Raw genomic sequence first — 24,890 nt, 5'->3', positions numbered from 1 at the left:
CAGCCCCAAAGAAAAATGACTTTCCCTCCCTTAGCAGCCATCAGCTGCCAATATGTCTTCAGCTAAGGGTAAGGCAAGCACTTTCCCCTTCACGCTGTCCTGTTTTTGGTTGAGCACTTGCCATGTTTTCTGCATACTGTGACCAGTTGTATGTATGTCTGTAGTAACTAGCATCTACTGCAAACACACAAGCTTCTTTTTCAGGACTCATCTTTCTCATGCAACTGAAATCTTCCGGTCTCTCTCCTCTGTAGGTGAATTCAAAAGGCTATAAGGTGTATGGTGCAGGGAGCAGTCTCTATGGAGGTACAATCACCATCAATGCCCGGAAGGTAAAGTCTGCCCCACTGGGGATGTGCTGTTTCATTGGGAACAGGCCTTGTGCCTAGGAACTGGGATTGGTTCTCAGGCAACAGATGGCATTTGCAAGAGGAGCAGTGAACACGGGAAGCATGAGTTGGGCTGTGAGGGGTCCTTTTCTTCATTCTTATCTGCTGTTTTCCTGATCCTTTCCAGTTTGAGGAGATGAATGCAGAGCTTGAGGAGAACAAAGAGTTGGCTCAGAACCGACATTGTGAGCTAGAGAAACTTCGTCAAGACTTTGAAGAGGTTACTACACAGAATGAAAAGTTGAAGGTATGAGGCACAAGTCTGAAGGGCAAGAGAAAGCAAGTGTTTTGTTCGTCAACATGTGAACTTGCATACTGTGAGGGACAAGAAAAATTTGGACAAATTGAGCCTCTTCCATGATACAGCCTAACAAATTAGGTGTAGCGCCATGCACCTTAACAAAGCAAAGGCCGTTTGTAACCCTCTCACTGCTCATGCCTGTGAAGAGTGGCAAGGTTAGGACAGCCACGCTTGTCTTTCTGGTCAGTGTTATACAGAAGGTCAGCTACAAGCAATGGGTAGGAATGAGACAAGGGCTCCAGGCTGGAAAGTTTGGAGAAGAAGGAGTAAAGCTGTCTCTGCAGGTGTGAGGATCTCACATACAGGGACTACAGAGGCCCTTGACAACTAGAGATGGGTTCAGCTAAGTTGTAGAACAACACACTTTATGGAAATGATCTCATTTTATAGTAGCATTACAAATAGTGCATTTAACCAAAGATGAGTCAAAGAAAGAAAATGTATAGGTGTACAATGCAATGTTATTCAGCCTTGAAAAGAAGTAACTTAATTTGTGGTAGCATTGCTAAACTGGAGGACATTGTGCTAAGTGACATAGGACAGACACTACTTGAAGTATGGATGCTAAGAGAGCGGGTCTCTTAAGAAGCAGAGAATAGAATGGTGACAATGGGAGAAGTTCCTATTGTATGGCCCAGAGTTTCAGTTGCAGCTTGTGTAAACACTGGAGGCCGCATGTACAGTATGGCGAAGAATTTGATAATTCTGTATTGTGTACTTACAATATGCTTGGAGAGCAGATCTTAAATGTTTTGAGTATACAAAGAGCTGACATGGTAAGTGGCTTGTTAGTGGTAGTTATTTTACACAGAACTTGTCTAAAAGGACACCATGCCGTATATCCTAACTCTGTGCAGCTCTGATTTGATTCTTCCAGTAAAACCAGGGAGAAAAGCAGCTTTGTTGGTGTGCTGTGTACTCACTTGCTTTTGTACTTTTTGTCTGTACAAGTTTTGTTCTGAGACAGACTTAGAGTAGCTAGTAGAGATTCAAAGACTAAATCAAGGTTCTCTGACTTAGAATTGGTTGGAAAACTGAGCAGTAGAGTTATCAGGGTGAGTGGGGTAAGAATGAGTGTTTGTAAGATAAAATGTGCATGCTGTGCGGGAGTGTCCGTCACATGGTATTTGTTGCCATGGATTTGGCTCCATAGTTTCCTGTAGATGCAGGGTTAGTGATCCATTGGTATTCAGTCCTGCCTATTAGAATTTCCCCTTGCAGAGTCTTAGGGGAACAAAGAAGATTCTTCTGGAGGTCTTCCATAGCCTGTTATTTATAGTTTCTATCTAAGTTAACAAATAGTAAAGATATTTGAACTGAAAGTGAGAACTTCATTGAAATTCTTGGGAAATTAAAGCATATTGTTGCTTACAAAAAACATGACTGGTTTTACTTGCAGTCAGAAATATTTTCTCTGTGACAGTTAATAAAGAACAGCTAGTTACTAGGGTCTGACGTTGTGTGTTTGGAACAAATGTGTTGGTCAGGTAAGTTTCATGCAACTCTTCCAGCAACTATTCTAGCTTCTTTGGATTGGGGTTGAAACAATGTGAAACACTTATCAGAATAGTCCTGGGTGACCTAGTTTATGCAGGGACTGAGTTTTATTCAAGAGCAGAGTATAGACTTCCTAATGTTCTGAGTAATGGTTTCAAGTGTATGAGGCTATCAGTGAGTTTAAGTGACGTGGGGAAGATATGTGCTTCCTTCTGGTTCTGACTTGCGTTTTCCTTGGACCTCCTAAGGTGGAATTGCGGAGCGCAGTAGAGGAAGTGGTTAAGGAAACTCCAGAATACCGCTGCATGCAGTCACAGTTCTCTGTCCTGTACAATGAGAGTCTACAGTTGAAAGCCCATTTGGATGAAGCGCGGACTCTGCTTCATGGTACCCGGGGAACTCATCAGCGCCAGGTGGAGCTCATTGAGGTAACTGAGCTTTCCTTTGTGACTCTAGTGGGAATGGGACCCAGCATTCTACCACTGAGCCAGCCAGTCCCTCGTCTGCTTTGTCTTCTCTGTGTGATTGTGTGCCGTTGTGGCATTTGATGCACTTTAGGTGAATTAGTTTGAAGCTAAAACTTTGATTTTTATGTTTACTTTTGTGTCTTCTATAGTCCTTAAGGTAGTTGGAGTTTTAATGGTAGTTTATATTTACTTCTGGACAGTGTGTGGTTTGTTCTCCAACTGAAATGTAATCTCAGAGCAAGATGCCATTTCCTGTATTTATTCAGTGTCTGACCAGGTTCTAAAGCCTTGTTTCTAAATCACATCTGTGAGCATTCTTCCTTTAGCAGTTCTTTTTTTCCCCAGTCATTTTAGATTGTTACAGGTTGAACTTAGGAGACAGAATACAGTTATATGAACGTTTTATCGGTTCTTTATCTGCAGCGTGATGAGGTGAGTCTGCATAAGAAACTGAGGACAGAAGTGATCCAGCTGGAAGATACCTTGGCCCAAGTCCGCAAGGAGTATGAGATGCTGAGGATAGAGTTTGAGCAAACCCTTGCTGCCAACGAACAAGCAGGTCAGATCACTCTTCCTCCACCCTGTGTTCTGTCTGTTGTACATTCTTTCTTTGAAATAAAACGGGGGATTTGGGGATTTGTTAATTCTAACTTAACTCAGAATACGCGAGGTACCTGGAGTTAAATCCTGTAATTCATTTTGATCCAAAGCCTGGATGCTTGTTTTAATTCACTCAAGCAATTTCATTTTCACCTTCTGAGAAAGAGCATTTTTTTTGGTACCTGTTCTTGCTATTCAGAAGTTCCTGGTTTGCTCTGAGCTGACTCCTGTGAGCCTTTGCTCTTCTCAAGGCTCTTCATATCGCCGCTGCTGTTTTCAGGTCCCATAAACCGGGAGATGCGCCATCTCATTAGCAGCCTCCAGAATCACAACCACCAGCTGAAGGGGGAGGTCCTGAGGTACAAACGGAAACTGAGAGAGGCACAGTCTGACCTGAACAAGGTACCTGGAGCAGCGGAATAAGCGTAGTTTGCCATGGTGATGGTAAGGGCGTTCGTTATGAGCGAGGGAAGCAGGGTGCTCCGCAGAGGTGACATGTGTCTCTCCTGGCTTTGTCTCCTAGACTCGTCTGCGCAGTGGCAGTGCCCTCCTGCAGTCTCAGTCTAGTACTGAGGACCCCAAGGATGAACCCACAGAACTCAAGCAGGATTCTGAGGACCTGTCCACTCATTCTTCAGCATCGAAGGCCTCTCAGGAGGATCCCAGTGAAGTTAAGTCCAAACGGGATGAAGAAGAGAGAGAACGAGAAAGGAGGGAGAAAGAGAGAGAGCGAGAACGAGAACGAGAGAAGGAAAAGGAGAGAGAACGAGAGAAACAGAAGCTGAAAGAGTCAGAAAAAGAGAGAGACTGTGCTAAGGACAAGGAGAAAGGGAAGCATGACGATGGCAGGAAGAAGGAAGCAGAGGTCATGAAGCAGCTGAAGACTGAGCTCAAGTAAGCTGCCTGCAGGGCTCAGAGCTGGGACCTGAGGGAGACGTCCTTTCGTGGTGTGCTCAGCCAGCCCTTCCCTAGCATTTCAGATGCACTTAATGTACAGTTAGCATGGCTTCAGCTTTCGGTTGGAGATGTAGCCAGATGGCCGACCTGGCTATATTGTACAGTGTTGCTGAGTGGTTAGGAACCAGACTGCTCTTGGATGAAGCCTTTACTTCTCTTGAGTTCATATTAAGAGAACGGATATCACATTAAAGTAGTACACCAGAGAATACTGGAAATTGATGATTGCTTTTAGATTTGGGTAATTTGTTGGCATTACAGCTGTTTTAAATTATCCTACATCTCTAGTTCATTGCAGTTGACTGGTTTGGAGGTATGCCAGCCCAAACCAAGAATTCCTTAGGCACTTTCCTCCTGCAGAATTCAGACAGAAGGATAGTTTTACTCAGTGCAACATTACCTCTGTCCTCCTGCGTAAACAATAATGTCTGGTGGAACTGGCTTTTCTGACTCTGTTTTTCATGGTTTACACTTTGAATTTAAGGGTTCGACGTGCTTAAAGTACTTGAGCTCACATGTAGTTTAGCTTAAGAATTTAGTAAGAGATGGTGTGTTAGTCTCCAGTTGATGTTTACAACTGCCATTTGCCAATCCTAGGATGAGCAGTTTATTTTAAACTTTTAAAATTTCCTACTTTTTGATTTTTTTTAAAAGTAAACCCATTTCCCCCCTATTAAAAAGAGAAAACCATTTGAATGATTTGACTAACTAGATCCCAGATCTGTGTACAAACTCTGAGTTTCTGAGTGGCCCCACTTAAATGTGCCTATGTCACCAGTGCCACAGTTACGTAGTTTATAACGTTATGTTGCAGAGTTGAACAGAGAAATGACGCATGTGTATAGATTTCTGTGCTCTCCTAGTACATCCCAGAAGTCTATTGGTGACCTATGAAACTGTCTTTCCTGGTGACGCAGCGGAGAAAACTTACAGAACATTGTGTTCCGTCCCCAGTGCTCTTGCTCTGATGTCCTTTGTTTTCTCACTGCTGTTCCTTTCCTCTGCCACCCTGTCACAGGAAAGCACAAGAGAGCCAGAAGGAGATGAAACTTCTGCTAGATATGTATCGCTCTGCCCCCAAGGAGCAGAGAGACAAAGTGCAGCTAATGGCAGCCGAGAAGAAGTCAAAGGCTGAGGTAACTGAGCCTTCTGTCACCTGCCATTCTGGTGACAGTCTTCATTTGTGGGCTTGTCTTTTGTACTTTCATCTTTACTGCTAATGTTTAACTTAGCGACTTTGTCTGTGGATGTGGTGGTGCACACCTTTAATCCCAGCACTCGAGAGACAGAAACAAGCTGATCTCTGAGTTTGAGACCAGCCTGGTCTATAGAGTGAATTTCAGGACAGCTTGGGGCACACAGAGAAACCCTATTTCAAAAAAGGAAAAACAAAACAAAACCCAAAACAAACAAACAAAAAAAAACCAAAAAACAAACAACAACAACAAAAAGACTGTAAAATACGCCTTTTAAAATTCTCTGCAAAATAGTAAGATATGTAAAAATTATAAGAACTTGTAGTAGATTTCTAAAATTTTCATTCCTTAATTGGTCCTGAGAAATTCTTAGCAGTTTGTGTTTGTTATTATTGTAGTACTTCTCTTTTTCTGGCTTCATTTGAGAGGGTTAGTATTGTAATTCCTTTGTGTTCGGATGCTTTTCTTGCCTGTCTGCCTGTCTGTGCATCACTTGTACTTGTGTGCCTGGCCAGAAGAGAGCACTAGACCTGGAGGTAAAGATGCTGGTGAGTTGCCATGTGGTTTCCAGGCATTGAATCTGGATCCTCAAGAGGATCAGCCAGTGTTCTTAACTACCTAGCCATCCCATCAGCCCTGAGAGGAATGTTTGTTTTATTTGTTTGTTTGTTTCTGGCTTTTTGAGACAGGGTCTCTCTATGTAGCCTTGGCTGTCCTACAGTTCTCAGGGATCCATGTGACTTCCTCCTGAGTGCTGGGATTAAAGACTTGTACTTCCATCTCCACCCCAAAAGAAAAGTTTTTATTCTTGAAAAGTTGAGGCCAAAGGAGAAGACTGTGAATACTTCCTAAGAAAACTATGTGTAGTAGGCAAAATATCTGCCTATAGGTGCATGAAATGCGGGAATGATGTTGAGTGGTGTGCGAAATTGAATCATTCTCAGTTTATCATTTATCCTGTTCCGTAATTCTTTAGTGTTTGGTTATGTGGTCTATGTGTTCATAACGTTGACTTTTGGAAGCGTTTGGTGGCTTCTCTTAGTTTTCATATGATCTTTTCCTCCTGTAGTTGGAGGATCTCAGGCAAAGACTCAAGGATCTGGAGGATAAGGAGAAGAAAGAGAACAAGAAAATGGCTGATGAGGATGCCTTGAGGAAGATCCGGGCAGTGGAGGAGCAGATCGAATACCTGCAGAAGAAGTTAGCCATGGCCAAGCAGGTGGGTGGGCACTTGTTTGCCAGCATTTCAAGTAGAAATCTGAAAGGGAAGTCACTGCCAGTGCAGTTTGACTAATCCTTCCTCTTTGCTATTCATAGTTTTATCATTTTCTTTGTTATTACATTGAAGTTCTTGTCTGTCATTCCTCCCTATTTTGCTTTGTGTATCTGATGGCAGAGAATTTATTTTTACGTTCAGTGGACTAGCTGTTGTTTCAGACATTGTTTACTGAGGATTTCTTCTTTCTCTGCTGACTGGGATCGAAGGATATAGTGATTAGAAAATGCAAGTTTTTATATTTATGATTAATGCAGGTGAACAGAGGGAAGGAAGTTCTGTTTTCCTCTGCTCATCTTTGGCATTAGCAAATTTTCTAATTGATCCTCATTTTAGGAGGAAGAAGCTCTCCTCTCTGAGATGGATGTCACAGGACAGGCCTTTGAGGACATGCAGGAGCAGAACATCCGTTTGATGCAGCAGTTGCGGGAGAAAGATGACGCAAATTTCAAGCTGATGTCAGAGCGAATCAAGTCCAATCAGATCCATAAGTTGCTTAAAGAGGAAAAGGAGGAGCTGGCTGATCAGGTTTTGACACTGAAGACTCAGGTAGCTTGGATGAGTGGAGTTCTCTGTTCTGTTGAAGTAGGGATCTGTCTGCATGAAAGCTGATCACCATGGCTTCTTTGTGTGTGACGAAAGTGCTACCAGCTAAAGTGTGTGTTAGAGTCTCACATAGTGTTTGTTCTGACTTGGTTGCTTCTAGATTTTGGGGTGAGAGTTTGTGAGTGAGAGGCCAGAAGTGGATGTGTGATTTTACTTTAAACGTGTTGGGATTGTTTGATTCTACTTTGTGGATTGATTTCAAGAAAAAGTCTACTTCAGAACTTTTAGCTGTTCTGAAAGAAATGGAGTTAAATTTGGTTTGAGTCAAGTGTTTATGTTCTGGTAGGAGTGGCCATGTTTTGAGGATTAGTAGAGCTATAGAAGGTGAGTATCTGTAAATATAATGTTCTATTTGTAATTTAGGTTCCCAAACTCTGAATATTCATGAGGTATTTCATGTGAAAAATTGAAGCCTTCAGTAATCATAATCTTCAATATATTTTGAAAATTTCATGGGAAAAGTCAACAGTAGATTGACGTTTTTGACTTGTAATTTTTGAGTAAATTAATATAATCATTTTATTTTCCTACCTGTTCACACTGAAGTCTGGTTTTTCTCCTGACAGGTGGACGCCCAGTTACAGGTAGTGAGGAAGCTGGAAGAGAAGGAGCACCTGCTTCAGAGTAACATTGGCACAGGGGAGAAGGAGCTGGGCCTTAGGACTCAGGCCTTGGAGATGAATAAGCGCAAGGTATGCTGGCCTCTGTAACCTGCTGTGATGGGTGCACTCCAGGGGCATGCAAGCATAGCCTGCCCGGAGTCTTTAGTTCATTCTGGATGTCACTCCCCTCCGTAGAAGAAGGAATGATAAGAGGGTGTTTCTGCATTCTACGTAGGCGATGGAGGCAGCCCAGCTTGCAGATGACCTCAGAGCACAGCTGGAATTGGCTCAGAAGAAGCTCCATGACTTTCAGGATGAAATTGTAGAGAACAGTGTCACCAAAGAAAAAGACTTGTTCAATTTCAAACGAGCACAGGCAAGAGCAGTTGTCTTTATTTTTACCTGTTCAGTGCTTTTTGAGGGTTATGGTAAGTGTTGAACACCATGAACTGCTAGACTGAAGGGCCTTGTGGGAAGGGACTGGCGTTGCCTGCTTCATGCCATGGCTACTAGTTGTGAAGCAAATAGCTACAAAATCTGTAAAGTGGTGAACTGTTAAGTAGTAATACAACTTCAGTAGAAGGCTAAAATCACGTTGCTGTTCTTCTCATTTTCTCATGACAGCCTGTTTCTTATGGTGGCTTCTTCCTTTTCCAAAGATCTGTAAATTATTTAATCCAGGTCGACCATCACCATAAAATTCATTACCACAAAATAAGGCAGCCTACTCTCTTGAGTTGGGTTATATTTTTACCTGACCGAAAGTGCTCTCACTGGTGCAGCTCTAAGTTGGGGATAGATGATAGGTGATGTCCTTCTGTATACATGCTTCTCTTATTGGTTGATGAATAAAACACTGTTGGCCAATAAGGCAGGAAGATAGGTGGGACTAGGAGACGAGAACTCTGGAAAAGGTAGACAGAAGGCATAGCATTGCTGCTGAAGGAGTAACAACATGCTGGGACATTACTGGGCAAGCCACAGCCTCGTGACAGTACATAGATTGATAGAAATGGGTAAATAATTAAGACAGAGCTAGCCAATAAGAAGCCCTAGTCATTGGCCAACTGCTTTATAATTAATATAGTGTTTGTGTGTTTATTTGGGGCTAAAGGGTGGCGGGCTGGCAGGGAAGAACCTCTGCAACAGATAGGATTAGGGTTGCCTGTTCTGAGTCAAGTGTCTTGTAAGCAGGCCTTTGCAATTTCCTACATTCCTAAAGCTAACTGGACATGAAAGGACAGAAAGTTCCTTGCTTCAACAGCAGAAAAGTCAGGTTGTGGAAATTATTTCTGTCAAAAGTGGCAGGTGGGAAATGTGTCTATTGTGTTTACTATCTTGCTGCAGGAGGACATCTCTAGGCTTCGAAGGAAGCTGGAAACCACCAAGAAGCCAGACAATGTGCCCAAGTGTGATGAGATTTTGATGGAGGAGATAAAGGACTACAAGGTTAGAAAATGTGACTCGGTGGTGTCTTTGTGTTTGTCGGGGCCTGTAGTGGTCTACTAATGCACTGAGACAGTAGGTCCTGACTTTACACAAAGGCAGAGGGGGTCCTGGAGCCCTGAGAGAGTACACACTGACCTGCACGTGAAGGCAAGTGGAGAATGGTTTTAGGGAAAACAGTACTCTTTCTCTCGAGCTCCGTGGTCTTGTTTATTTGCTTGCATATTGTAGCCTTTCGGGTTGTAAGCTTCCGTTGCTCTGACTCTGATTTTCTCTCTTCAGGCTCGCCTGACCTGCCCCTGCTGTAACATGCGGAAAAAGGATGCGGTACTCACCAAGTGCTTCCACGTCTTCTGCTTTGAGTGTGTCAAGACTCGCTATGACACTCGCCAGCGCAAGTGCCCCAAGTGTAACGCCGCCTTTGGTGCCAACGACTTCCATCGCATCTACATTGGCTGATCACGGTTGAGAGAGAGGAGCTGGCTAGGCAAGCACTTACCCATGAATCACCAGGCCTCTACCTCTTCTCTCCTTGACGTTGGCCAACTCCCTTGCTCCTCAGACTGTGTCCAGGCTCTCCCCTCCTGTAGCTAGAGAACACTAGTGAGAAAGAGACCTCAAGCCTCGAGTTTTAGAGTGCACTGCAAGCTGCCACTGTTCGTCTCCCTGCCAGCTTGGTTTGTGTACTGCTTTCAGCGTTTTCTTCTTGGGCCTAACCTGTTAACTTGGATTGCCCAATCCTTCTGGAGAAGGCAGACTGATAGTTTTGACACTGAGACGGCAATGCAGGTGGAGTGAGCATACGCCACTATGGAGGAGAGAACTTTTAGAACTAAGCTTTCTGTGGGCCCAAACTTCTTGATTTGGGAAGTAAACCTTTTCCTAGGTTATAAAATGGTATAATTGTGATATTTTCTCCTGTAAGGTTTGAAGCCTTAATGAAATTGTATCCAGGATAATTCAGCCCATTCCTCACTTCTACCTAAGTGACTTTTAGGGGCACTTAGGATTTCTTGCTAATGTTATTTATGTTTTAAATATTCAGATACTTAATAGGCTTTTAGTTTCTTAAGGCCAGAATATTTCAAACAGGATAGCCGCTCTGTTCTTTTTTTTTTTTTTTTACTGCAGTCAGAATTAGAACTTAAGAATTGTCTGGAATGAGATTGAACAGATCGGGGTAGTCTGGGAATGCAACCCAGGGAGCTGTTGTGAGCTATGAATTGCTTTTATCCTTCTTTTGAGAGGAATTACATGGTCCCCGTTTTCCAGAAGAGTCTCAGTAATGTTTCTGTGGGATTTTAAAATATGCCACATAACTTCCAAGTAAAGCAGGTTTCAGTTTGTTTTTGTGTTTGTGGTTTTTTGTTGTTGTTTACAAATAGTTGATTTTATTATGTCTGCTATTCCAAAACTGATTCTTTTAAGATAGGATCTCTTGCTATATAGCCAACACTGGCCTTGAATCATGACGGGTCCCTTTTCTCAGTCTCTCGCTGGAGCCAAGATTGGGAATGTGTGCCGCCTTGCCCCAGTGAAATGATTCTTTTGAACAGAATTAATAAAATTAAGAGACTGGCTGTGTTGCCAGTATTTCTTTTCTCTTTTCTATCAGTTCTCCCTTGCCAGTTGTTTTGAGTCCATACTGACTACCTATAGGGGAGAGTGTTGTTTTATCTGCAGCACAGGGGCTGTGCCTTAACCTGCTGTTTCAGCCAGCAACTGTGGCTCTGCAGTTACCACGGCATGGCCACTCAGGCCACAGTTCCCACAGGCACCTGCTCTGTCATTGCCACTAAAGATAGCTTTAGCTAAATCACTGTCACTCTATTTATAAATAATACTTGAGATTCAACATCTGGGGTAAAACCTGCTAGTCCAGAGGGGCTGGGTAGCAACTAGCTAACCTCCCCTTTTTGGCATCTCCTGAAAGGGCCCCTCCTTCCACTCAAAAAAAAAAACATAAGGTGTGCCACTCAAAACCCCTCCCTACTGCTTCCAGTGCATGCATCTCGTCCAGATGCTCTCTGATTACTTTCTGTCAACCACTTTCTAACTCAGCCTTTTGACCCATGGTTAATTTATTTAATTAGCGCAGATGCTAACTTGAGGTTTACAGTGATTGAATGTCCCCCAACAGGAGAGATTGCTTAGGTCTCCTCCAGATTGCTGTGCAGGTAAGAAGTAGTTACCCTGGTGGGCTTTGGGGTGAGCACTTTGAATTTCTTAGAAACTTAATAGAGCAGTTTTCTCTGTCTGATAAAGGATTTATATAAAGTGGATCCCTCCTGACCTAGCCTAGATAAAGTTAAGGCCATGTTCCCTGTCTGTCTCTACTGTCTGTCACCATCGGGCCTTGTGAATTCCACTGTTATATGATAGGGATTTAAGAATTGAATCTAGTTGTATGGGGTTCACCTGGTTATTAAGAGAGGCCATTGGTCTGTTGATTCTGCTGCCAGCCATATATACATGTATGTTTGTGTGGACACAGCATATTGGGTTTAGGCCCTGCTCCTAGATGTGGCCATTGTATTTATTACCAGGACATGGTAATTACAGGGCAAGCTTGAGCATAACGAGCAGCCAGCTGCTCTAAGTGAGAAATTGAGCTCCAGACAACACAAGGTGTGTTCACAAGGTCGTTTTTAGGAAATGTTCAAAAATAGTGATTTTTTTTTTTTCCCAACAAATTTTCTTTCCTTGTATGGGAGGTTGTGAATACATTTCTGGAATACATCTGAAATTTCATGTCACATTTTGTTTTGGTTTTAAGTACATGACTTAACAGCTCTTCAGATCCTCAGAGGAATTTTCAGAACTGGACATTCTAGACAGCTCTAGATCCATAGAAACATACAAGGTAGTTTCTCTATGGCAAAGTTCCTCAGTTTAAAGTAGAAAGTGTTAGATATTGTAGAAAGTTCCCTCTCCTTCCTGCTGCGTTTCTCACTCCCCTTTCCTTCCCCTGCTTTCAGTTAGAAACATTTTAGTGATGTTGACCAAAATCAGGCATACTCAATTGGAGGTGTATGTATAGCTTATTTCTATTTAATCACAGGGATCGTTTTCAGAGGTAATGAGCTGTTTCTGCTAGCTCTTATTTTCTTCATGAATTTCTATTGGAGACTTGGTTTTTCTTATTCTCTGTTCAGATCACTAGCCATCCTTGTCCTCCAAGGACACAGGAATGCTGCACTTACAGAGTAGCATGCATACTATTGGAGTGACACATGATTTGATAGTGCTAAGACAATAAATTATTTGTCTTCTAGATCAACTGGAATGGTGATGTTGATTCTTCTTAGAAGTGATATATTAAGTGGAACGCCTTTACATTTTGTTCTTCAAGGTTTTTTTTTTGGTGGAGGTGTTTTTGTTTGTTTTTCCTGAGGATAACCAAGTCTCAGTGCGTCTAAAGAAATACTTTGACTTGTGTAATGGTGTGAATGAGAATGACTCATAGGCTCATATATTTGAGTTCCCAGTTGGTGGAACTGTTTGTGAAGGATTAGGAGGTGTGGCCTTGCTGGGGGAGGAACCTTAAAGTTACAAATGCCCATGCCATTTCTAGTTAGCTCTCTACCGTGCTTGTGGATTGAGAAGGGCGCTCTCATTTACTGTTTTAGTACCATGTTTGCTTGCTGCCATGCTCCTGGCTGTGATAGTATTAGACTCTGACCCTCTTAACTGTCAGCCCCAAATTAAATGCTTTTTTTTTTTTTCAAAGTAGCCTTGATCATGTAGTTTTATCACAACAATAAAAAAGTAACTAAGGCAACTAGTTACTGTCATTAAAATCTTGATTGGCTTTTGTAAAGTAAGTGGGAACCAAATAAGAAATTGTTGACTTGTATGTGTATTGGGTTAGATTTGCACAATGAGAAATCCTTGGCATGGGAAAAATATTTAGATCTTAAATGTTTGGAATACTAATTGTCCCATGATATAACGCTTAGATTTACCTTCCAAGGATTTCTGCTCAACTTTGGTTCCTTCCTGACATTAGCTGTGAAGGTCTTATGACCTGGTTCACAGTTACTGAGATTTGGATTTGGAAAGGGCAGTGTCTTAACATCTTAATCCCCAACATGTAGCAGAGGCACACAATGCTCAATAAACTGTCTTAATAATTCAGCTCTGTTCCCTCTGCCAGCTGTTCAGAAGTCTCTCTTATTGTACATGTGCGTGAATTGAAGCCTTATTTTTTCTCTCTTTACAAAGTGCTTTTCAAATATTGAAGTAGACTCTTAACATTTCAAATATTTATGATGGAAAGTTTAATTTATGGCATGCATGTGTAGCAGGTGTCACCTTTGCGGCTGTAGGACTTGACCTACAGTTAAACATTAGTTTTGTGTGTGAGTGCGTGTATGATGAGTGCGTGTGTGCGTGTGCGTTTGACACTGCATGCGTGTGGAGGACAACAGGTGCCAGCTCTTGCTTTCCACCTTGCTCGAGACAGGTCTCTTCTATTCCCATGTGCTTGCAGAGAGTTTCCTGTTTCTGCCTCCCACCTTCCCATAGGAGCACTGTGATTACAGATACCTACTACTACACTTGGCATTTACGTGGGTTCTGGGGATATATGAACTCAGATTCTCATGTATGAACTGCAGGTCATCTCCCTGGCTCTGGTGTGCATTCCTTTATCAAAATACTACCACATTTTGTTGCTAGATTATATATCTCATACACAACTAGACTGAGCCCTATGGGTCCCTGAGTTCAGAATCTCTTGTTACCTTGCTATCTGCAGCAGCATATTCAATATCTGGACTCCCAGAACGAATGAATGATGAATGATGCACAACACCCTTGAGAAGTTAGTAGTTTTACCAGGTTACAGTAAGCGCATACTTTTATGGTATTTGACTTGGTTACGTTTCAGAAGATTGTATGTATAGAATATATCAGGCTAGAAGAATATTGAAGGCAAGTTTGCAAGCTGCTGAAATTGCTTGTATTATCAGAAACTGCTTGCATGTCTGTATGGCTGCTGAGGGATTGGAAGCTGTTTGTACGTATGCTTGCATGTCTGTATGGTTGCTGAGTGATTGGAAGCCGTTTGTACACATGCTTGCATGTCTGTATGGCTGCTGAGTTGAGGGAATGGAAGCTGTTTGTACGCATGCTTGCATGTCTGTAGGGCTGCTGAGGGATTGGAAGCTGTTTGTACGCATGCTTGCATGTCTGTATGGCTGCTGAGCTGAGGGAATGGAAGCTGTTTGTATGCATGCTTGCATGTCTGGAGGGCTGCTGACTTGAGGGTTGGAAGCTGTTTGTACGCATGCTTGGCAGGACTTGGAAGGCAGAACAAATGCAGGTGCACTGTTTTGGTGAGACTGGGGTGGCTACAGTCTTAAGTCTGCTGGACTTGCGCAACTGCAGTTGTCATTTCAGCTTCCCTCTGATCTATAGACCCTATAGATCTATAGGCGTGGGTCAGAATGAGACGGATCGGGGGCACTGGAGGAGGGAGGGGCAGGCACTGACCAAAGTGCTGACAGTGCTGTGTTATGGTAGTGCTGTTTGAACACTAACCTCTGCTGCTGTTGTTAGCTATGTGACCTTGGGGCTGATTACAAAATGTTTGACTTGTTTTTTCTACCCGTAAACTAGTAAGTAGTATTTAACTATTCTAGACTACATCTGAAGTATTTAGCATCAGGTGGTTGTAATCTAACCACATGATTAAATGAGCCCATGTCTTATAATAAATGTCCATCAATGTTGGCTATTATGGTATGTTTATAAGTCCTAGAAAGATCAAGTTGAGAGAAGGTCCCCCAAGGCTGAGACCATACCTGCCCTTTCCACTGTTTGTTTTAGCCGGTGATGTGTAAATGGAAACTGTCTGGGATATGCTTGTTGAACTATTAAAGGAAGATGATTAGGGTACTTTAGAGACCAGTGGAGAGTGGGGTTTTCCTATAATGTCTTTCTCATATGAAGATGTTTCTGCTTCCTAATGCCCAGGCACTGCATTCTCTCAGCATAACTTGTACTGTTATGGACTAGACCAAAGAAACATGCCTAAGTCACCTAAGTCTTGCATCAGTGGGTCTCTTGTGAGGAAGGGCTAGTGTCTTGCCAATATTGGAATCCCCAAAGAATGCCAGCAACACGATTGAAAGTGAAGTTTCTTCTGAACATTTATTCCACAGTCATAGAAACCGAAGATGGAAAAGACCCGAGAACATCTCGTCCATCCGCGTAGTTGTACAAGAAAAGTGGCTGGAGGAAAACAGCCTGTTCACGTCATGCTCACAAGACAGCATTTCAGCTCTTGGAGCGGAGCCGTCGCACGCACACTGAAATGAAGACGCAGAGCGAACACTCTTCACAGACCTTAGGAAATACTTAGAAGCACTGCATTTTCATAAAATGATTGGCAGCTAAACGAAAGAGAGTGAGGGAATTCCTAGATAGGACGTGTTTGGCAGGGATGGGAGAGTGGGCGGGGGAAGGCACAACAGAACGATGCAGGTGCTGGAGTGGGTTAATGACTAGAAAAGCAATTCTGCTGAAGACGGTGGATTTCCAAAGATGAGCTGAGAGGAAAAGAGACTCCAAAGTAGTTTCTTTTCCTTTCTTGATCCACCCAAAGGGGTGCTCAACCATGCTCCAAGGCTCTGGCAGATCAACACTGTGGAGTTACCTCGATGATGCTGTTCTGGTCTGCATGACTCCGTATACCATTTCTCAGCTGGAAAGGAAGCAGCCATTCCTGAACATGGTCTGTGCAAGTCTTACGTGTAATAGGAAATCCTGGCATACTACAGATCCCACTTTTTAGGTCTGTGTGGCTTCCTCTTTGGCTGTCCCAGATGTTCTAACTTGCTTTTATCGTTAGAGGAATACTCTTTCTCCTCTTGTGGCAAATACACTGTGGAACCCTTAGTTGAAGAAACCAGCTTACCCAATCATGCTCTGTGTGTCTCCTATGCCAGGCTCCCATGGAGAATGGGCCACATCCCCTTGAAATGTGTGTGGGACAGGTGGCCATATTTCACGTTTTCCAGTGTCAAAGCCTGGATGGGAACAGAGAGTTTCCTGGTCCCGTGAAATGGGAGTTCAGATGGCAAGGCAGCAACCCTTCGTTCAGTCCAGCAGCCGTGCCCCTGGGAGCTTCTGTGAGCCTGAGGTGTAGGTGAGGGGACTGAGGGGGAGCAGAACAAAGGTTTGGAAGGACTCTCCCTTTTGTGAAATCTTTGTACAAAACACAGCACTGTTTCACAATTGCAAAACACTTTTCAGTTACTACCATTAAAAATTTTGCTATTTATCATGAAAACTGCTTCACAAGCAATTAGGGTTTTTTTTTTTTTTTCACCCAGGACATTGAAAGCATTTTAAGCAGTGCTGCTGACAGCATAAGCCTATTTTACTCTTGTTGCTCCTTGTTGCATCTTGGCCACAGTGTTGGCCAAGTAGTTCCTCTTAAGAGCATGCACTGGTTCTCTGCCCTCTGGGTAGGCAGGATGCTCTGCAAAGTGATCACCACTACTCAGAATGCCTCAGTAGAGAAGCTTAAGATAAAGCAGGTATACAAAAATCCAAACTTACAAAACAGATACTGGAAGGGAGAATTGGTTGCATTACAAAAGGATTCTTTACAAAAGAATTCACCTCTGTGTTCCCTTAAATAGCCAGCCTCTCTCGGGGTGCATTCAGAGTAGGAGTTGTTGCACAGATGTCCACGTACCGCAGGAACATGGCTGACATGTGACTTGAGGTACATGATACATCAGCCTTGCAGGCTGGGCAGGGATCCAGGGATGCTGGGAATAGTGTCTCCAGGGTGTCTGTTAGAGTTAGGTGGGAATGGCTGGAGTGTGGAACCTTACAAAGGCAGCTGAGGTTTCTGGGGTGAGAGTGCAGGAGGCTATGAGGGTGTTGCAAAGCGCTTTGCCCTCTCGCTTCAGGGCTCCTCCTCATTGTAATGCTTAATCTGTGAGGCTGAAGTCTTTTTACAGCCCCCTGACTCCTCTTGAGCATCTGAGCTTACTTGTACTCCTAGGTTTACCCAGCTATTTAACTCATTGTTCAGGTGCTCTGATTACAACTTCGGGCACCGTCTTTATCCAGGGGGTCTCTGCAGCTCTTGGAATGCAGACATTGTGTCCTGAAGTGGGGGCAGTTTTACGACAGAGGCCCCCATTTAATGACATGAGCACTTGGTGGGTGGCGCAGTGTTGTGCATTCATTGTAGACATGAAAATAACTGAACAAGGGAGTCTGGAGAATATGAATCAGCGTTGCTCCACAGGGAAGTCTACTTCTAAATGGCAGGAGCTCTGGTGTTAAGGTGGGGTTGAGGAAACCAGTCAGTAGTTGAGTGCTGAAGTCAAAGACAGCAGGCTCCCCTTCCTGCTCCCGCACCTGGAGGCAGCCAGACTTCCAGAGTGGTGCTTCTCTGGGAGTAACCTTAGGACTGTGGTGTGTTCTGGGGTGCAGGCTAGTGTTAGGGCTCTGAGCCCGCCGCCAGGCCCTCCTAATGTAACTCCTGGCAGTCGGCACCTGGATGAGGGCCTTTGGGAACATAGGGAGTCTAGAGATCTCATGGTAATAGTGTGACTAGAAGGTTGGGCCTGAGCAGAGCGGCTGCTCATTTGTTATGTGGAGCCAGGAGACTAGAACTTAGCATGGTTCGTCAGAGACCAGGAAGTGTAAGGATGGTGAGACAGGGCAGATGCCAGCATTTGATGTGTGGTGGTCACAACCGCCTGGGTACTTCTGGGGTTCCTAGGGTTAAGAGGTCACCACTGATATGAAAACAGCCTCACGGGTGGTATGCAAAACATCTTCCTGGTAGCTCCCAGACCCTGTTAATGCATTAACTGTGGGATAGCACAGGCTCCTGCTAAGGCCGTGGCCTTGCTCTGTTTCTCCTTTGTAAAAGGCACACGCTATGGTGGAGATGCTTACATTAGAAGTGTAGTGCAGTATATTCTGTAGCCAAATTGCCTTTCTGGCCCAGAGCTTTGTTTTGAATGTACCTTGTGCGTGGCTAACTCCCTGTCTGCCTGCCCTCGGCTCTCACTCCCTTCCTCTTTCATGGTGGTGCAGCCTCATGTTCGTGCTGAATGTTAGGTGGGGTGGGCTCAGAGACCCGGAGCTGCTCCTGTGTGCGGTGCTAACTTAGACAGGCAGTCCTTACCTGTGGCAATTCTGAGCGCTATTCTTTTTTTTTTTTTTTTAATTTTACCTGATCTCCCCGTGTTTTCCTGACTCCTACCCTGCTTATTCAGATTATAAGATCAAATCTAGATTGGGGAGTTGTAACAAATCTGCAAACTTGAATAATTCTATTTTGTAATAATACTAAAAACCAACCCAGTAAGACAGGTATGAGCAACAATTTTTATCTCTTGTAGAAGTGCAGAGAAAGGATTAAAAACAAGAAATATTATCGTGGCACCGGGTAAAAAGGTTGACAGGAGCCAGCGTTCTCTGGCTGCTCACTGGTCTGCTTGCAGACTTTACCCCTGACTAAGTCTAGGTTCCTGCTGTGGATAAGATTCTACCCTGGAGACCTGGGGCCATGTGTGGGAAGAGCTGCTGCTGTTGCTGCGTGTTGGGTGATAACAGCAGACCTCATGAGACCCCATACTTTTGTCAGTCAATACAAAAGAGCTTTACAAAGTGCCTCAAGGGCTTCAGAATACCAAGGGTCGAGAAAGGGGAGCCATGGCACTGCCTAGGATTCACAAGTCCGGTTGGTCCTTTGATACTCCTCCAGCTCTGTCTTCCTGCTTACAGCCAACTGCAGCTCCTGGCGGATCACTTGGATCTGCTTCTCCAACTCAGAGAGTTCCTGCATCACTGAGTTCCGAGCTACATTGAGGGAGTCTGCTTTCCCATTGGTGGTCAGTGGGGCAGGGAGCAGCTCTCTTCTTCTTGGAGGGAGAGGGATGTCCTGGTGGGTCTGGGTACCCAGCTGATTTTGTCCTCCCTCTTCACTCAAGATGTATTTTCGTTGGTTGTCGTGACTCAGATTAGAAGTATTCCATACCATGAGCTGCTGGGGTCCCATGTTGGATCTAGGAAACACAGAGAATTCAGAGTCCCCTTGTGTTCTGCAACCCCATCTTTTTCATCAGCTGTGTAAACAACAAGGATCTAGTTATGTTTGTAGAATTGAAGTCACCACGCCCTGAGTGCCTGCTTAGAGCTCCATGGGGAAAATTGGAGCCATGAATGGAATTGAAGGTTTTAACAAGCCTCATGTTGCTTTGACACACAAGTTGGATGTCTTTTGGTGACATGGGAAATGGTACGGTGTCTTATGAGTTATTTAAAACACCGGGGTGTGTGTGTGTGTGTGTGTGTGTGTGTGTGTGTATGTGGGAAAGAGGGGGAAGAGAGAATGTAGGTGAGTGGGGTTCATTGCCAGGATAAACACATGTTGAGGTCACAGCAAGACATCCTGTGTTTTTCTCTGTTGCTTTAGATAGGGTCCACAAAGTTACCATTTTGGCTAGGCTGCCTAGCCAGCAAGCTCTCAGTGTCTGCCTGTCCCTATCCCCCAATGCTGGAGTTGCAGGCACATGTAGTCATGTTGAGTTTGGGTGATGGGGACTCAACTGGGTCCTCTTGCTTTCAGAGCAAGCACTCTTACTTGCAGAGCCGTCTTTCCCACACCCAGGTACCTTTTTATACCTTACCTATAAGCAGTGCTCAGGAAGCAGTGCTGCCTGGAGATATCCTATGGCTATAGAGATTAAGATGAGTGAGAAATCTTTGTTCAGATGCAGTGCTCTAAGCACTGGTTCATTATTTTATGACTGACTTGTATCCCTTCTTGTTTCTCACTCCAGGGGTGATTTTATGCAGATTGAGAATGACAATTCAAGTTTGATGCTTAAAAACAACAAAAATAAGAGCTCCCTTGATTCTTGCTGAGGTGGTGATGACTACAGAGAGATTTACAATTCCTTCATGCTTGCATATGCCACTTGTCACCATCACAGAGACAGGACGCTAGATGGGGATGGGAGGGAGCGGGGCAAGTTTCTACATACACCTTGCCAGTTGGATGCCATGAGAAGAGTTTCTCACTGTGAGGTCAGTTCGTCTAAGCAGTGTGACTGCTGATTCCTTTTACTCTGGAGGAGGAAGAAAAGTACAACCACTTTTGCAGTTTACCATGTGGCATAGCACAATGGGAAACCCCTATCAAATCTCTGTGTTTTGTTCTCATAAAACCGAGTCAGCTTTATGCCTGGTCTAATTGCCTGGGAGAACGGGAGTGGAGGCCCTGGAGTTGGAAAGACAAGGGGAGGGAAAATGAATTCCTGATGTAGTTACATAGTTGAGAACAAAACACAAAGGCTTAGTAGAATGATTCTGATGCTTTGCCCAGAAATAGATTGCTAAACTGATTTAATCCTTCATTCCCTTTTAATGTATAACCGTTTTCCTTAGTCTATGGGGTCTAGCTTATAGCATTGTTTGAAGCAAGGTCTCACTCTGTAGCCCAGGCTGGCCTGGAATTCATTAGGTAGTTCAAAAATAGTATTGAACTTGTGGTAATTCTTTTGCCTCTGTCTCCTAAGTGCTGGGATTCACAGCCAAGAGCCACCACCCTTGGCTCTGGTCTCATCATTTGTTTGGGGGTACCAAGAAGGTTGAGAGGTTCCAAACCTACACTTCTAAGGGCCCTGCACATTGTCCTCAGATTCCTTCAGATACCGTGCAAGTCGTCATTGACCTGTTGATAGCGGCAGATACGGAGAAAGTTCTCAGGCTTCCTACTTGTTCCAGCAGAGAACGATTGATTGATCAGACAGACCTTAGCTGCTTTCCCATTTTCCCATGGCTACAGGCACATGCATGAGCCAGATGATCTATTATTCATTATTGGTAGTAAGTATTGGGGTGACTTCATACAGCAGAAGCTGACTGAAATCTGTCCAGGGTATTAACATCGACACCCCAAAACTCCTGGCCATTTCTCAGCATTTCTCTTGTTGAAGACTCATAGGTCTAGAGACACCCCTCTCCCCCATCCCAGAGATCACTTTTCCTGTGTTATGGTCTGGGGGAAAGTTCTACAGTGATTCTATGTACCAGCTGCTTCCCAGACTTTAGAGTTGGGCCTTGAAGTTTTCACACTGAGTAAATCATGAATTACAGTTAAAAACTCTCTTGGAATATTCATTAATGTATATTAATATCTGGCTTAGTACATTGCCCTAGAATTTCTCCAAGCCACCAATCTCATGTTAATTTTCCATTCATCTAGCCCTCCAAATTCATTCAGTAAATATGGAGAATAGAGCAGAATGTCATGTCATAATGGCATGGACATTTGCATTTTATTCTTTCAAGAGAAGAAAGAGGGTATTTTCAAGTCAGCAAGCCTGACTCTATACTATAGAATGATTGGCAGTAGGACAACACTAAAAGTAAAGTTGTCTACCCATCTCATTAGACTGTGCAGGTAACCATAGTGATCAGATACTTAGAGACGGGCAATCTGGCAATCTGAATCTTGGAGCATCTGTATGGGAATATACAGACTAATAAGCAAAAGCTGGAGTTCTTTGTAACATACTCTAGTTGCTAGTTTCACTGTGCTCTGGTAATTTATGTGTGACTCTGGAATACCTATAAATGCATAAGGTGTCTTAATTAGAGAGAGGGAGTGTGTGTGTGTGTGTGTGTGTGTGTTTGTGTGTGTTAAGGAATTGACTAATTAGAAGGAATTAGATTGGGTTTTGGTCAAGCCTTCTTTAATCTTAAAAGGTGAACATGACCAGTAAAATGAGAAATATGTCACAGTAAAATGAGCAATACAGGCTTCATTGAAGCACTTGTGTAAGAGTAAATCTCAGTATACCATTGCACTATTCAAAACTGATAGCATAACTGAGACTTCAAATGCGCATGGAGTTTGGAAGGTTGCAGGCTCTGGGCTGTAGGGAGATTGCCACAGGAAATGCGGGCCATTCACCATAAAAGGGAAGGGTAGAAAGCATGGTGCCCTATCATGGCTTGCAGCCCCAGTGCTAGAGTCCCATCCTTCTGGACTGTAGCCAGCTTATCAGAATCATTTCCACTGTCTCCTAAAATCTCCATAGTTACAGAGACTCCTGCCATCCCACCCCTAACCTGTGGTATTGTATGTGGTACCACAATGTGAGGCTGTTAGTGACAGGTTGGGATTAATCGGGTCCCAGTGATGAAGACATGTCCCGTCTTAGCTCTTTGTCAGAGTAAAGAAGGGACTCTGAGAAACGTGGGTAAGTTGAGTGTAGAGCCACATTTGCCTCTCAGCTTAGGTGACGTAGGTGTAAGAGTACCATTAAAGGGATGGGGTCACTGGGCTTCTGTTTCTGGAAAAAAATGTACAGCTATGTCTTCTTGTGTTCCTCTGATTAAAGAATTATAGAAAAGTCTCTTTAAGGTAACAGAACAGCTGTGACCTAAGTAGTCTGTAGCTTGTCACTAACAGACTTGCACTGTGACAAGGGGATACCACACTGACAGCCAGGTGACAGGCCATTCTGTGAATAGAAAGGAGCCTTAAGATGAGATTGTAAATGATTGTGACAAGTTAGATGCAACCTAGAGACCAGTGCAGCCACGGAGGAGATCCAGGCTAGACAAGAACCCTACTTTATACCATTTTCCTTCTGTTATGAACGAGAGGTGTTAGTGTCAGATTTTAAACTACTCAGCAATCCCAGCTTTGAGCTGAAGGTGTACCACCAATTCTCAAAGTCATTGCTCTGTCTGAGGTCATGGGCAATGTGAGAGTTCCAGGAGGGCTGCCGCGGGCAGCTGCAGCAGAGCTGGAGTGTTTCTGACATCTTCAGTCTCTCCGATGAAGACGCAGCCATCCACAGACCGGCTGTAGGCCCTTTGAGACATTTAATTCCTTTTCTTATTAGTGAAGACCTTTCCTAAGGAGTGATGAGAGTGCCAGAAAGTGGACTTAGGACGTCTCTGTAGCATGTTCCACATTCTCAGGAGTGCTGGAGAGGTAAGAAATTGAAACATGCCTAGAAGGCATTCAGTTGAAAAGCATGGTCACTGCTGTACCCAGGAGTGAAGGGTTCTGGGCATTTGGTACATGACACTCACTAGTATTTATTAGACATTTGCCTTACTTACAGGGCTTTTAGCTTACTATCTCATTTCTTTTTTTTTTAAAGATTATTTATTACATATACAATGTTCTGCCTACACGCCAGAAAAGGACACCAGATTGATTGTAGATGGTTGTGAGCCACCATGTGGTTGCTGGGAATTGAACTCAGGACCTCTGGAAGAGCAGGGAGTGCTCTTAACTTCTGAGCCATCTCTCCAGCCCCTTACTATCTCATTTCTAACTTATAACAACTCTTGGGAGTGGGTACTTTATTTTTTACCCGTTTTCATAGATGAGGGGTCTGAGGCACAGATGTTAAGTAACACATATTGTTCAATGTTGGAGGCGGGATTGAACCCAGATGCCAGCCTCTGCAGTTTAACATACCTGTATTTTTAAACTTGTCAATATTTTGCCTGTGTTGCATTTCGGTGTATACATATGTGTGTGGGCATGGATGTGTTTTTTTGTGTTTTACTTCATTATAACTGAAAATTCATGTATTTATATTTATTTTATCAACAGATTGCCCAAATTTGGTCTGAATACTTATTTAGAGGTAACTTCCTTTTGGAATATAGGGTATCATCACATGTCTAAATTTTTATTTTAGCAAAGGTTTTAGCAACAGATTTGGCCTCTTACCTCTTTTCCACACGTTTTGTCTTGAAACGTGGCTGCTTTTCTTCTACGAATGACGTGTTTAATGCTCTGTGCAATCTCTGGTAGGAAGAACAGGTTCATAGAGATCATTTGGAATGTGTATATCAGGGACAAACAACTGCTTGCAATTTGACAGACTATATCTAGGGGCTACAGACCTTGGCTTCTTTAACCAAATTTCAGGCATGCATGAAATTAGGTCAACATTTAGCCACACATTGCAAGGTAACGAGGATTCTAAATTACAGCTTATTGTCTCTAGAAGGAGGAGAAATGCTTTGGATGGTGAAATGCTTTTGGATGTGATGAGAAGGGAAAACCAACAACTCCTCTATGGTATGAAGCCTTGTATAGTTGTCAGAGCTGAGTCCAAAGCAGCCAACCCAAGAAAGGGAAGCAGGTTTCCTGGGGATTTAACTGTATTAGCACACAACAGGGAAGATCACTTGTCTGCAGACTTCAAGGAGACCAACGACTCCCCAGAAAGGATGAATAATAGGGCTCTACTGTGAGAAAATCGGTTATCTGTCTAGAAAACAAATACAGAAACAAAACAAATAACAACAACAACACAGAGAACAAGGCAATGAGTAACAGAGTGGGTGAATGGCAAGAGCGGAAACATGTTCAGCCCCGCCTTCAAGGGTGAGGCAAGTCATGGAGTACCAGGATGCAGGGGGGCGGTGGGGTAGCTCATCCACCTTACAGGGTGAGATGAAACTGTGATTTGCTAAGGTACTTCTGTCCTGACTGTACTCTCTGAGTACAGCGTGGGTGCCCACATTTGTT

At 43.6% G+C, this 24,890-nt stretch overlaps 2 protein-coding genes across 3 annotated transcripts in view; one reads left to right on the top strand and one right to left on the bottom strand.

The window, feature by feature from the left end:
• Rnf20 (ring finger protein 20) overlaps positions 1-24,890 on the top strand; it is a 38,173-nt gene that overhangs the window by 9,327 nt on the left and 3,956 nt on the right. The window contains exons 9-21 of one of the 2 annotated variants that reach the window (XM_013119618.3): positions 255-332; positions 517-636; positions 2,436-2,615; positions 3,078-3,213; positions 3,535-3,656; positions 3,778-4,148; positions 5,230-5,347; positions 6,477-6,626; positions 7,020-7,232; positions 7,856-7,981; positions 8,127-8,267; positions 9,239-9,340; positions 9,620-9,824. In XM_013119618.3, the coding sequence (XP_012975072.1) occupies positions 255-332; positions 517-636; positions 2,436-2,615; positions 3,078-3,213; positions 3,535-3,656; positions 3,778-4,148; positions 5,230-5,347; positions 6,477-6,626; positions 7,020-7,232; positions 7,856-7,981; positions 8,127-8,267; positions 9,239-9,340; positions 9,620-9,796 (2,034 nt within the window). In that variant the 3' untranslated portion in view covers positions 9,797-9,824. Of the gene's footprint in view, positions 1-254; positions 333-516; positions 637-2,435; positions 2,616-3,077; positions 3,214-3,534; positions 3,657-3,777; positions 4,149-5,229; positions 5,348-6,476; positions 6,627-7,019; positions 7,233-7,855; positions 7,982-8,126; positions 8,268-9,238; positions 9,341-9,619; positions 10,684-24,890 lie in introns of those variants that run through there. The other variant, XM_013119617.3, reaches the window with a different exon arrangement.
• The window catches only part of Grin3a (glutamate ionotropic receptor NMDA type subunit 3A), a 187,214-nt gene continuing 177,798 nt past the window's right edge, over positions 15,475-24,890 (bottom strand). Inside the window, exons 8-9 of the mRNA XM_005078708.4 lie at positions 24,084-24,160; positions 15,475-19,383 (exon numbers count right to left, since the gene is read on the bottom strand). Of these exons, the coding sequence (XP_005078765.1) occupies positions 19,041-19,383; positions 24,084-24,160 (420 nt within the window). The 3' untranslated portion in view covers positions 15,475-19,040. The remainder of the gene's footprint in view (positions 19,384-24,083; positions 24,161-24,890) is intronic.

The sequence above is a fragment of the Mesocricetus auratus genome, unplaced genomic scaffold, assembly GCF_017639785.1.
Source record: "Mesocricetus auratus isolate SY011 unplaced genomic scaffold, BCM_Maur_2.0 Super-Scaffold_6730, whole genome shotgun sequence".
In the NCBI taxonomy this organism is placed as follows: domain Eukaryota; kingdom Metazoa; phylum Chordata; class Mammalia; order Rodentia; family Cricetidae; genus Mesocricetus; species Mesocricetus auratus.
The sequence above is the reverse complement of the archived record's forward strand: the minus strand, read 5'-3'. Positions and strand labels throughout refer to the sequence as shown.